This window comes from Xiphophorus maculatus, chromosome 2 (assembly GCF_002775205.1).
Source record: "Xiphophorus maculatus strain JP 163 A chromosome 2, X_maculatus-5.0-male, whole genome shotgun sequence".
Classification (NCBI taxonomy): Eukaryota; Metazoa; Chordata; class Actinopteri; order Cyprinodontiformes; family Poeciliidae; genus Xiphophorus; species Xiphophorus maculatus.
In genome coordinates, this window is record NC_036444.1 from 7300820 (window position 1) to 7312820 (window position 12001).

At 37.7% G+C, this 12001-nt stretch overlaps 2 protein-coding genes across 3 annotated transcripts in view; both read right to left on the minus strand.

The window, feature by feature from the left end:
* Positions 1-3706, minus strand: part of sergef (secretion regulating guanine nucleotide exchange factor) — a 14145-nt gene extending 10439 nt beyond the window's left edge. For both annotated transcript variants that reach the window (XM_023345901.1, XM_023345896.1), the window contains exons 1-6: positions 3637-3706; positions 3226-3364; positions 1379-1531; positions 524-618; positions 237-297; positions 27-140 (exon numbers count right to left, since the gene is read on the minus strand). In XM_023345901.1, coding sequence (XP_023201669.1) covers positions 27-140; positions 237-297; positions 524-618; positions 1379-1531; positions 3226-3364; positions 3637-3678 — 604 coding nt within the window. In that variant the 5' untranslated portion in view covers positions 3679-3706. The remainder of the gene's footprint in view (positions 1-26; positions 141-236; positions 298-523; positions 619-1378; positions 1532-3225; positions 3365-3636) is intronic.
* Positions 3707-4221: 515 nt separating this feature from the next.
* Positions 4222-9674, minus strand: tph1 (tryptophan hydroxylase 1). Its single transcript, XM_005809895.2, has 11 exons — positions 9484-9674; positions 7800-7931; positions 7473-7656; positions 7267-7367; positions 7111-7178; positions 6241-6437; positions 6013-6148; positions 5805-5931; positions 5612-5707; positions 5241-5374; positions 4222-5140 (listed from the first exon to the last, which is right to left on the minus strand). The coding sequence occupies exons 1-11, from the start codon at positions 9571-9573 to the stop codon at positions 4966-4968; spliced, it is 1440 nt and encodes a 479-aa protein (XP_005809952.1). The 5' UTR covers positions 9574-9674; the 3' UTR covers positions 4222-4965.
* Positions 9675-12001: the final 2327 nt, after the last annotated feature.

The following is a 12001-nucleotide window of genomic DNA, read 5'->3' on the forward strand; positions in this document are numbered from 1 at the left end:
CACCATTGCAGCTTAGTGCATGTTACCTGGTACCGGACAGGGAAGTTTGGAGTTCAGATGTGACGGAACAAGGTGGGGACTGAGCGCTCTCTTAGCATGATTAAAAAGACCGGTTCCCCACTGATACACGGAGCCCGAGGCTGACGGTTAAACAGAAAAACAGGATCCTTGGCTTTACTGTTAAATTAAATTACAACACAGAAAAACAAGACAGACAGCATGTGGGGATACCTTACCACTAACGGCGAGTGAATGTCTCAGTCCTGCTGCTACACTCACTACTGGCTCTTTAAGAACCTGACAACAAACATCACAATAATAATTAGATCAGAAAAAGAGGAAGTGCTGTTGATAATACTCTAAAACAGGCAGAAATTATGTATATGTACATCTCATGTGAAGTATACATAGCATGTCATATTTTTATACCTTTATTACACACAGAAATACATGTTATTTTTACTTATCTTCTAACTTAATTAGATACACGTAAAAATACAACACACTGGTAACATGTACTCACCTCAACAGCTAGAAGCTCAGAAGAGTGTGTGACTGTCTGTCCAACACCCAACTGTCCAAATGCATTAGAACCACATGCAAATAGTTGACCAGAATCTGGAGAGAAAAAAAAAACAATGGAAAAATAAAAAAAAGTAGGCAAGCAAGTAAAACAGATGTATGTTTTGACAGACATACAGTCACAAATCTCTGCAGAGACAGAATGAAAGTCCCAATCAACAAAATATAGACATTCTGAATAAGCAAAAAAGGTTTTATCTGGTTGCTAAAAGAATCAAAGAGTCGCAATTACAATGGAAATTTCTTTAAACATAACTTAAAATATACTCGTAGCCAAAATACCCGGTATAAAATATGAGCTAGTTTATTAAATTATGTAAGTGGTCGGCCTGCAGCATTTTGCTTAGCTTGGAGGAATAAAAGTCATGACAAGTCTAGTCCAGTAACCAGTGCAATGACAAAAAACATCAATAATTTCTATTTAGCAGACAAAATGTTACAAGGAAGAGTCAAATATTAAAACAAAAACGTAAAATGCAGAACTAGTAGCTAATTCAAGTGAAATATCACTGAAATATGGAAATGCTGATTTAACACCCAGTGTTTTTTGCTCTGCTTCAGTTTCAACCTGCAGACAGAGTAGCCAAGTTTCATGAATTTGTCTTTATTTTAAGAGATGAGATAGTTAAAATGAACAGACAACATTTATCAATACTATATAATACTATATCAACTGATTCTCTGTGAATTTGGCAAGTATATTCATGCAGTTACATGAGTAAACAGATCTATCATCAAATATTAAAAGAACCATTTGCTGTTGAGATGCGGCTTCTAAGTAGCGTTTTCTGCTCACCAGTGAGAAGAAGTGTAAAATCCCAGCCGCAGGCTACCTTTGCGACTCTGTGATTCAAGACGGGGCAGAGCTGAAGAGTTAAGACGTTAGTACTGTGACCAAGTCCCAGCTGGCCTCTGTCATTCTGTCCACAGACAAACACCTCTCCACTCTCTGCTTAACAAAAAAAGAACAAAGCAACAAAACTCTTAGGGAGAATAACCCACACATTGTTTAATTTGTTGTTCAAAATGTGAATCCTTGTTTAAAGTTATCACTGAGGTGGAATCAGGTTAGTATTAAGTCTTAAGTCCTTCGTCTCATGTGAAATCTGAAGTAAAAACAGAGGAGCTATGATTGAATATGTAATTTACCATCAGAGCAACAGTAAATAATTTCCAAAATATATGTATGTTTCTTAGAAGGTGGATTTATTATGTCATTAGAACACGCAGCCAGTGCTATTAGCAGTAAATCCTGACATTGCATTTTACAGTACACATTAACTTAGTAGTGTTTGCAGTACCATCTTATCAGTTTCTTACTGAGATAATACCTTGTTTCATTAGAGCTGAGATAATGGGTCATTAGCATTATCAAGCAGTAAATTAATAAAGTTAATGTTTCAGAGGGTGTGTAAAAGTCACGTCTTAAAAAGGTACTTTTTATTTTGTTCACTATCTCAAACCTTCTCAAGTCAAACAAAATTTTAAATTGCTGGTTACAAGTCTGACATGAGTTCCATGTCTTTTATGGTTGGATCAAGTCCAATAAAAAAAGTAATTAAATGGACATAATTTTGAGTTATGATGTGATTTAATCATACAGAAACAGTGTAAAACATTCAAGGCTTGTAAACAGAAAGATGTGAGACGTATTATGCTTTAATTGAACTGCTAAATAAGAGCATAGCAGTTTTGGAGAGTGTAATATAAAGACATCATAAAGAGTAAGCAACTTTTTCCTCCCCTTTATTGTGTGTGACAGCTGTCCCTACTGTCACACACAGACAGAATTGGTAATGGTTTTCTGTTCTCCCTTAATATTACTTTACATATTTATTAGTGAGTAGTTTAGATTTTTATCTTTAAATTTGTTTTCATTAGTCTGACTCTTTAGTTAACTATTTGTTGTGCACCCATTTAGTTAACTTTATGTGTCAGTTCTTTGTATATTTTGTTAAATGCAACAAATTAATTTCTTTCTTTTGAGTTACCAGTTTCCTCTGGACCTGTGGCTGAAAATCATACAGATGAGCTCCAGCTGATTGATGTCCATACATGGCTGTCAAACTTCCTCAGCGGGCCATTCCATTTATTCACCAGGGGAGGGGGAAATTTGGTCTTTAGTTTAATTTTACCATTTATTTAATGTTTCTTCTTTTGGAAAGTTGGTTAAATTCTCATATTTATTTCATTTACAGATTTAGTAATATTCTGACCATTATTTGTTAGGTTTCTGTGTGTTTAATTACCCCCTAGTGTGTGTTAATGGTCTGATCAGCCACTATTTAAGTTCCCCTCAAGTCTTGTTTGTTAGGTCAGTTTGTGCTTGAGTTTGTTGTGTTGTCACCTGAGTTGTACTTTGCTATGTTGACCTCAGTTTGGGCCCAATTGATCATTTTTGGATTTTTCTTGTAATAAATTAAGATTATATTTTGAACTTTCTTTAACGTCTCTCTGGCTGGTTTACGTAAAACCTTCACATTGTGGCATTGTTTGTTTTATCAGCTTTAAAAAGAAAAAAAAAAACTGCAGTTCAATTATTCATCCAGCAGAGGGGTCCATTTAACCTCATAAAGTTTTCCTCACACAACTCGGTACTGTCAGTGGTTTAAATGAGTTCTGTGAAAACAAACAGAATCTCACCGGTGAGAACCACAGAATGACCTCCTCCTCCGTCCACAACACGGACCGTCCTGCCCTGCAGAGCCGAGCTGTCAGAGAGCCGCGGTACGCACTGGTCCTCCACATGGCTCTGTCCCAGCTGACCGTAGCTGTTGGCTCCCTGAAGCCAACAACGCATATATAAAACACATTAAACAGAGAAGACAAACGATTCGTATCGTCAAATATTCTCCAATTATCCATACACGGCATCTGTTTGGGTGGTTGTTGCAAGTAAACTGTGAGCTAGTTAGGCTAACCTTAGTAAAAGTTTTAAAAATATAATCGTTAAGGTGTCACGTCACTCGGCGGAAGTGAGTACTTTATTTAACATAAGCACACGATCTGACAAACACAAGTTACACCGTTTATTTCTAAGAAGAACAAACTTACCCAGGCATATAAACAAAACGTAAGACGTGAATGTGTTTCCATGGAACACCCAGCTGGAAACCGGACATGGTTTACGGCACTGTCGCAATTTCCAGGCACGCTCTGAACAAATCAGGTAATTGTGAACTTCAGCCGGCGAATATACAAATAATGAGTTCAAATGTTCCCTTTATCTATGATTAAGAGTTTATCTATTTCTGTATTTATGTTTATATACGCTTATTATTGAAATGTGAGCTGTAAATTTGTTGAAGCTACATTGTTAATTCAACAATACTAAATATGGGGACCTATTATTACTCCAAAATTTTATCAGTTAAATAATCTGATAGGATTTAGGAAGGACTTTGATAATCGAGGTATTATTGGACACCAGGAAATGGAGAGAAAATCTTACAAAAAACTGAGAAACAAAACTGTCTCATAATTATTTGACTTTATTCCTTGGGGATCTCTTGAAAACTGATCATGAGGATGGGTGAGGAAACAATAGATTAGATTAGGTTTTGCTTTATTTAACTTTAATGCTGTTTAAAGAATAAATATGTCTACAGCACTGGATTTCAATTAAAAAACACACACATTTTAAGACACAATCCAACTTTTTATTGAGGGTTTTTTCAGTTTTATACACAGCCTACACCTATTCACTATAATTCTTTAAAGTAGAAAAATAATGTTTGGATTTCCAGACTATGACAACTGCAGTCACATTTGGAAGAAGTATTCAAAATCATTACTGTAAAACAAGCTGTGTACGCAGGTCAATCTGTTATAATCAATCATGAAAGCATTCTTATAACACTGGTGAGTTAAAGTTTTATCTTTCATAATTTCCTTCAAACAGCACACAGAACAGAGGACACAGAGAGCAAAATAACGAAAACAAGATATAGATGATCTCTCTAGAAAAAAACAAATAAATTACAAAAAATGGGCAATTACACAACACCAGAGTAAATTGAAAAGGAAGAATCCGTTTAAGTGTTTTTTTAACAACAGGAAATGTTGAAAAAAAAATTTGAAAGTACATAGAGTGTTTGCGATACAGATTTCAACACAATGGAAGCAAAACTGGTGCGTCAGATAAAGCAGCTCTTTGGGTTTGTGGAACTTACTGATTAAAAGTTAAACACGACTATCTAATTCGCCTGTAAATAGTTTTAGCAATACACCATGCAGCGAGAACAACAGAGAATTTATCCATAAAGTGATGCACATTCATTTTAATCACAAAAACACAAGCAGACATCTCTACAGCAGCGCTGGGTGTCACATGGTGAGTGTGGATGAGCCGGAGACGGCTAGCTTCAGTTGAACAGCATTCAGTCAGACGCCCAGGTGCTTGTTGAGCCTGCTGAGAGCGTCACCCACGATATCAAGCTCGTGCCGGAGCTCCTCAACCACACTGTTGATGCTGGGAGTGTCTTTCAGCACGTCTACGCTCTGAGTATAGGGGTTATATCGAACTGTGAAGGGACGCTTGATGGTCTTGGCAAACTCCCTGGAAAAAAAATTGCATGCTTGGATATATGCAAAGATGCCAAGATAATTTTTATCCTCAGTATGATGCAATATTATGAAACAAGAACAAATGAACAAACCTCATCTTGACTTTGGCTTCCTCAAAACTGTCTGACACAAAATAAACATCCTGAAATGTTGTGATGATGCATTCCTGCTTGCTTGTTACTTTGGGGTCAAAAGGCATTATCCTTGCATTTCCAGACAGCGCATGCTATAAGAAAAAGAAGAATGTGATGAAAATGCTTGAAACTACGTTAATGCTTGCATTTGGACCATTATGTTCAATACAAATGTCTTTTAATTGTGTTTATCAAATGTAGATAGTCAAAGGGACAATACTGTATGTTGTAATTATGTTAAATTTGAAACCTTTTCCAACCAAATGATGTCAGAAATAAGTTTTTGAATTAGGTTGCACTCTTTATGATCTTGACGTAATGTTTCCTACCTTAAGCTCACTGATTGATGACAGCAGGCCCGCTCCATATGCTCGCAGCTGCCCTTCTTGTTTGCATAGGCCAAACTCCACTGTGAAGAAGTAGCACTGAAACAGAAAAATATAAGAAGTTACAGTTACAACAGAGTTGGCAAAATTTAACAATGAACATTTAATAAGGTTCGGCTGAAAACGAGAAACTCACTGTGGCCAGTTTCTGAACAGAATCATCCGAGGCCCCGAGTGAAGCAAGACCAATCTCCTGAGAGAACTGGGCGAAGCTGGGTTCTGCTAGCAGCGGAACGTGTCCCAGCAGTTCATGGCATGTGTCCCTGTATGATGAAAAATAACAGAATATTTATCCCTATTGCAATAACAATTTATTTTCAAACAAAACAGATAAGTCTACTCACGGTTCTGGCGTGTACAGGGGGTCAGAGCTGTGCCGCACATACTGGGTACAATGGAAAACCCGGAAGGCCAAACCAGCAAGAAAGTCCCGTGGGGACAGGTAACCTGCCACAGGTCTGATGGTGAATCCAGTTCGTTCTGAAAAAGATGGTTTAATAAAATGCTTGTGACTACATCTGTAAATAATGAAGCATTAAGGTTTGATTGAAGATGGTTTAAATGAAAATTACCTTTGAGGAAGCGGGAGACATCCTCCAGCTGAGGGATGTTATCCTCCCGACATTCACAGTATTTGGACAGCAGTGGCAGATTCTTCAAGTATTCCCGGCAGGCGTGGGTGGGGTACAACTTGTTCAGCTCCCTGTACACAACACCCCAAGTCTTCACTTCCTCCTCTGTGAACTCAATATGAGGGATGGGATCCCCACTGGAGAAAAACACAAAATTCTGTAAGTATTAAACGAAAAAGAACAACAGGCTGCCTAATGTTGAGCATGATTTCTCTGAACTCTGATGCGGCTTTCCAAAAACTTCCCACACACCCACCAGTCTGTGCCTTGAGCTTTGGTGATGCTTTTAGGGAATTTACTGGTTAATTTTTACTGTTTGCTTTACTCAACCCACCAAATGCTTTCCAGAAATTTTGTAAAGAAACCTTTAGGTTTCATCAAAGTATCTGCTAATGTCTTGGAAAGTCCCTGGCATGTTCTGGAAAGTAAATACAAAGCTTCATGAAAGTACAAGGAATTTCCATTTAATTTCATAAGAAGTGTAATTTAATGGAAATTGTAAATAAGCTCCAAATTACTTGAAATTGTCCATTAAATTTCAGGAAATTAAACAATAAATTCAATGAGAGTACCAGGGAAGCACCTTGTCTTAGTTATTTGAAAGAACCTGATAAAGTCATGTAAAATAGCCAACATCTTCCCTTAAAATCTAATGAAAGTAAGTTTTGAAAACCAACCTCTTAGTTCTGGGAAAGTAGTTGGAAAGTTTAATGAAAGTACCTATTCGGTAAACCTGCTAAGTAACTACCCTCAAAGTTCTAGGAAAGCTACATATATTTAAAACAGTTGTTTGAATACATAGAAACTCACTGTCTGTAGGCCATGGCAAGATCAGCAAAATACTTTCGTCTTTTGCGGTAGACATTGTCCTTAAAACCCTGGAAATGAGAAGCATAGCTTTATAAGATTGTGCCTTAATTCAGAGGGTTTACCTTCTGAAAACCATTCAGTAGTCTGATACTGTACCGGATGGTCGGCATCCAGCTCAGATCCATACATCAGGACACGATTAGCACACTTGTCCAAGTCGGATATTTTCTTTGGGAACCAAGGTACATCGTACATATCTGAAAAGAATTTGGGAGGATGTCAAAGAATTAATTTCTAATGCACTTGAAACAGATTTTAAAAAAACCTTATCACACTTTAGACGTTTGCTCCTCTGTCTTTACCTTCTTCAAGCAGACAGGAGTTATCTGGAGGGTCCATGTCCATCACATTCACATGCTTCCGGAGCAGATGGATGATTTCGTTCAGTTGTTCGTGGTTGCTGTCGCAGTCCACAAAAATTTCAAACTCAGAGTTGCGCCTTTTGGATTTTCTGGACTCAATGTGTATGAGGTTGACATGGTTTTCCTGCAAGAAACAGTTTTTAAAAAAAGCATATCATGCTGATTCATTTTTGCATCAACGTCACAAAACCAATTGATGTCTCACTCACTGTTCAAAAGGTAATCTAAATTGAAAAAAGGGAAATATTGTTAAAAAATCGCTCATACTTGGAAGAGTTTGAGAGCCTTCACAAGTCCTCCAACTTCATTTTTCAGGGAGAAGATGATCGTTGCTCTCCCTTTCTCGGATGAATTCTTCTCTGTGTTTTCTTCGATTTTTGTGAAGGTTGACTTGTTTATCTGTGGATCGAAACCAAAGATGGGTAAGCTCTTGAATCGGTGTTCCCGAAAACGCATGTTACGCTCGAACCAAAGCTTTAGCGCGTGTAATGACGTGAATGCACAACTTCTAATCACTTAAGAGCATCGAGCGATCCGAAAAATCCTTCGAACATCTTGTCTCGTGTGCGTGAGTCACTCGCACCAGAAGAAGTAAGAGTCAAAGACTGTCAAAGCTGGAAGCATTGAAGGATAAATACTTTGAAGTAATAATATGCTCTTCTTAGAAATTCACACCGAAGTTAGCCGCAAATGTCGAGAGGATTAAGTTTGGGCTGAGCGGCGCCACTGTCCATTTCAGCACGTTGGACAGCGCTCTCACGTTGACGCACGGCTGCACACGCCAGGGGAAAATTCACATAATCCTGTCAGATTGTTCCGAGACGGCAGCGCAAAACTAATCTAATTTAATTGACTGGAGCGTTTTTTAATTGACATCCAAAGGCAGCTACGATGCGATTCAGAACTCAAATTATTTGCAAAAAAAATTCTATATTTCTCACGCGGATTTTTGCATTAGGATTACAGGTGGAGATCAGCTGCAAGAAAAAGTCAAAACGACCTCACTTAATCTCTTCCTACCATGTTTTTTCCCTCGTTCATGGTGTAAAAGGCGCGGCAGAGCAGTTTCCCGCTCACCCTGGTCCTTATCGTCCCACAAAGCATTAGTGCATGGGAGACTGGATCAGGACGCTGGACAGGGGTCAACTCTTTGCGTCTCGGTTTAACGAGGATGAACTTGTCTCTGTCTCAAAGAATCGCCTTACAGCAATCTCATTTAGAGAGCGGGGAAGCCTATTATTAGCACCCTGCGTGTTGAAAGCTCATCAAACGCTTTCTTAATCACCCGTTTGAAAACTGGGAAGTGAGATGAAACTGCTAAGGGAAAAAGTATATATCACAGCTTAAACATAAACTTTTTGTTAACATTTTTGCTTATCAAGACTTCAAGTTCAAGTTGCTGAAACGTTAATAAAGATGAATTACATTACTTGTGCTTTAAATGTGTTTTCATCACGTTTTTTGACACCATTCAGAAAGAAGAGTATTGGAATACATGTCTATAAAGAAAATAAAAATACAACCTTTGTATGCTTGGATTTATAAGACACGGCTGCTACACATGCGCACATGCGTGTTACAATCCCTTAATGTGAAACGTGTCTTTTCCACGTGCGGACATTGAATACTTAAGGTAAATAGCGGCACATTTCTCTGCTTTTCTATTAACCTATTAAATACATGTAACCCGCTTAAACCTTGACGGAAATTTCAATACAAAAAACGGCTTAAATTGATCGGCGCAAAGTAAAAGATTAAAACGAATCGACTGTCCAAAAGTTGATTCTTTAAAGTAAAAGTTATAAAAAAATAAAATAAATAAAAAATCAAATTTAAAACAAAGTCTTATAGTTTCGGTCCGTGCATCAATGTCTCACCGGAAAACATGTCAAAGAATCAACACTGCAATATTTTAAAATTGTACAATTTAATTGCATACCACTTTTCTTACCTCATTGTTGAGTAGCTTTTCCTCAAAGCCAATGTTCATAGAGTCAAACGATCGTCCTCTGCGTGGCCCTTCCACCTTATTCGAGTACATGTTAAAGTGCTCCGGTTTATTAAGGGGTTTTATCTAGTTTTTACTCAAGTAAATTATCTAAATTAGCCTACGCCTTCTTTTTTTTTTAAAGGGGGGAGGGGAGGTTCTTTAACCCCGAGAAGCAGCGGACTTTGCTATTTAACCACACAGAGACACAGGTGGGGGCAATAATCTGCCCCACGGCAGCAAATGGAAAAAGAGCAGCGCCTCCCACGTCATTGGGGGGAAAAATGTCTTTTTTTTCCATCCAAAGGTCTGAAACGACATCAGAAAGATCAGTCATGAATATAAATTTTACCTCAAGGATGAAATGAAAGGATAAAAGTTAAAGTTTGTGTTTCAATTGTCCTGCAGTGGACATGAAAGTACAATGTTATTGTGAGATAAGGAAGCAATTTTCATATTTTTCTGAATTCATTGGAGTTTGGCTTACACTAATATTGAACATGAAACACGACAAATTGCATCTGTAATTTATGTTTGTGCCCAAACTGCTTCATTTTCACAAAAGGATTCAAAATGTCGTTTGTTGATCCCTTAGAAAACATCAGGTTGTAAGAGGATTTAAGTGTAGCCCACCTGACTTTCTTCAAGTGATGCAAACAGCCCCCTCTTTTAAAAATCTCCTCCACTGCTCTGTAAGCTCTCCTGGCCTCTAAACATAATCTGCCTGTTTTCTTCTCTTTAACACCCTTTTATAATGAGGTCAACACAATTAGTGAAAAGGGTCTCAGTGGCTTTGGCCGGCAGGATCGAGATGACGGAGCATTGAGCGTATAAGATCTAATTACTTTAAACAGATAACAATTCTTGTACTCTAAGCTTTAGTCGCCTTACACACAGGACAAAGGCACTTTTAGCTTCTCGCTGGGTCACAGCTCTCATGCACTGATACATATGGCTGATTTACATACTGTTTTGTATCAGGTGGGTCTGCTCCGTGTCACTCGTGATATGAGCTGATGCTTTACACAACCCAGGAGGCAGTCAAGGGTACTTCCCCTAGAACTGAACCCACAAGAGAAATTAATTCTGTTCTCCTCATAAGCATGTCAACACCTATTACATAATTTATTGTGATGTTGACATCATGTTTTAGACCATATAGAAGTGTGAGTAAACCGATTACTTGACTGAGCCGTTACAACACAATAAAACCAGTCCACTGAAGCTCAGGCTGTATGTTGTTGTGCTGCAAGTTGAACCTCTTCCTCAGTTCAATGTCTTTTGCAGCCTGTGTCAGTCTTTCTTCCAGTATTGCTCTGTATTTATCTCCATCCATCTCTGAATCAGATCTGATCAACTTCCCTGTCTCTGGCTTAAGAAAAGCATTGCACCATGTTTCATTGTATTTGGGATAATGCTCATCATTATTTCTTTATCCACACTTCATTTTCACATGTAGGCCAAAAAGCTCGACTTTGGTTTTATTTGATTACAGAGCCTTTGTGCTGTATTTGGATAGACTGAACAATGTTCTGTGAAATGTCTATGGCGTTCGTAACAATAATAATGTTGATCTTTTGTAAATTTTGAATGAATTAAGACTGCTGGGTTTTAATAAGAAACATGTCCAAACTTAATTATCCCATTAGTGGCTCTCCATTGGACTTTTATCAAGAGATGTTGAGGATCAATCTAACATATTACAGAAACTTGCAAATATTATACACTTCACAAGTCCAGTTACACAAATACAAAACTAAATGATGGACTATATCTTTCTAATAGTAGTTATTAGAAATCTTGTGAGGACAAAGCCCAGTGAGAGCTGATTGGGTTCAGGATGCACTAATGTGCCGTGGTTTTCATTAACCTTAGTCACAGGGTAAAGCTCTATCAAACTCACTTATTGCTACATTTTCACAGATGTGACGTCTCTGATGCAGATGCTCTGGTCATGTCTTTGATCTTCTCTGATTGTTCAAGAGTCTGGATCAGATCTCAGCCCAAGATGTCCTGTATGTCATGGCTCATTCAGCTTAAAATACACAGTACAGAAGTATGGCTACAGCAAGTGTTTTTTTTTTTCTCAATGTGTCTGAACAGTATTAAACGTGTAAGCTATCTGTTCACTAATAGGGTAATTCTTATGCCTCAAGACATCAGAAAAAGTGAAGGTTTAAGGTGGTACACTTGTTGCAACATTTTAGCCTTTAGCAGTCGTTTTTCAAAAAATACCTTAGGATAATTATTAGGAAAAGCTTTCCATCTTTACCCTAATGCATTTTATTATGCAAAATATACTTTAAATTGATTAAATAAACATAGAGCATAATGTTTTCAAATATGTACATTGATTTATGTTTTACCTTTTTGTAGCTGGAGCTGTTATGACATTGCATTATGCTTATTGTCATGTGATATTGTGATTATAGCATTCCCTGGTCTGTATGAGGAAGAAAGAGGTGAGACATAAAGTAAGTAC

What these genes read in the sequence shown, in the direction of transcription:
- tph1 (XM_005809895.2), bottom strand. Translation starts at nt 9,573, where the DNA reads ATGTACTCGAATAAGGTGGAAGGGCCACGCAGAGGACGATCGTTTGAC. An exon ending in CTTGCCATGGCCTACAGACA is followed by an intron (nt 6,438 to 7,110) that starts GTGAGTTTCTAT and finishes GTTTTTCTCCAG; the next exon opens with TGGGGATCCCATCCCTCATA. An exon ending in CATCAATCAGTGAGCTTAAG is followed by an intron (nt 5,375 to 5,611) that starts GTAGGAAACATT and finishes TTTTTCTTATAG; the next exon opens with CATGCGCTGTCTGGAAATGC.